This window comes from Uranotaenia lowii, unplaced genomic scaffold, assembly GCF_029784155.1.
Source record: "Uranotaenia lowii strain MFRU-FL unplaced genomic scaffold, ASM2978415v1 HiC_scaffold_1160, whole genome shotgun sequence".
In the NCBI taxonomy this organism is placed as follows: domain Eukaryota; kingdom Metazoa; phylum Arthropoda; class Insecta; order Diptera; family Culicidae; genus Uranotaenia; species Uranotaenia lowii.
The window spans coordinates 1-1212 of record NW_026597145.1 but is presented as its reverse complement, the minus strand read 5'-3'; the positions used below and the strand labels follow the sequence as shown (position 1 = coordinate 1212).

The 1212-nt window shown below is 47.4% G+C and overlaps 1 protein-coding gene across 1 annotated transcript; it reads left to right on the top strand.

Annotated features, from left to right (window-relative positions):
- Positions 1–403: 403 nt before the first annotated feature.
- LOC129759167 (dystrobrevin beta-like) lies at positions 404–1209 on the top strand (the record flags this gene model as incomplete). Its single annotated transcript, XM_055756575.1, has 3 exons — positions 404–538; positions 597–896; positions 958–1209. Coding segments are annotated over exons 1-3 (667 nt in total), but the record flags the coding sequence as incomplete, so codon positions are not given.
- Positions 1210–1212: the final 3 nt, after the last annotated feature.

The following is a 1212-nucleotide window of genomic DNA, read 5'->3' as shown; positions in this document are numbered from 1 at the left end:
CTGAACTGCGCGAATATGGTGTGTCGGAAATTCGAGCAGTGGTTCGACAACACAAAACAATAACAAAGCAGCAACGGATGTACCTAATTTGCGGAGGCGGAATAACTGGATCAGTACACTGGTGTCACAACACTCCACTAGATCCTTGTGCGCGATCGCGAGTTATACCGGTTAGTGCAAAAATTAAATGCGAAACACTTTGAAAACGTCCGAATTATACTTGTGAAATACACGGCAGAATCAAAACAACTCAACGGTAAACAAGTAAGTTGTTTCAATGTTTTGGGGATTTCGAAACTCAGGGAATTTGGCCATTTACATTCCAGATTATTTAGAAAAGCATTGGAGCTTCTTTTGGGATTTGACCAAATTTTCTTCTCTTTCTTGTTCTTTTTACAGTCGTTGGTCCCTTCCATCGCCACCATGGAACAACGGGTGGCGATACTGCAGGACCTCAAGATCCAATCGTTCGATTCCATCCGGTTTGCCTCGTACCGAACGGCCTGTAAGCTGCGCTATGTCCAAAAGTCCACAAATTGTAAGTTCTTTTTCCGTAAGCCTCAAATCTGTTCTAACTGAACACTTCGAATTTGCAGTGCACCTGGTGGACATCTGGAACGTGATCGAGGCGTTCCGGGAGAATGGCCTCAACACTCTGGAGCACCAGAACGAGGTCAGCGTGAGCCGGCTGGAGACACTCGTGTCCTCGCTCTATCACAATCTGAACAAACGTCTTCCCCCCACGCAACAAGTTCCTGTCGATTCCAAAGCTAGTCTACTGCTGAATTGGCTGCTGGCAGCCTACTCCGGGGACAACTCCGGCAAGATCCGGGTATTCTCCATTAAGGTCGCCCTGGCCATCATGTGTTCGGGGAAAATGGTCGACAAGTTGAGATGTGAGTTCGTTAATGAGTACAATATCTTTAAATTATAACACTGATTTCTTCCCGTGGACAGATATCTTCTCACAAATTTCCGATGGAGCGGGTCAGCTAATTCACTGGAAGTTGGGGGATTTTCTGCGGGAGGTCCTCGCACTGCCGGCGGCCGTTTTCGAATCTCCAACATTCCATTACAAAGAGGGACTAGAAAGTGAAATCTTCCCGGTCGAGAATAAAATCACCGTGAACGATTTTATGGCCGTCCTGATGGCGGAACCTGGACCAGCTTGTCTCGTTTGGTTACCCCTGCTACACCGACTTGCCACCGTCG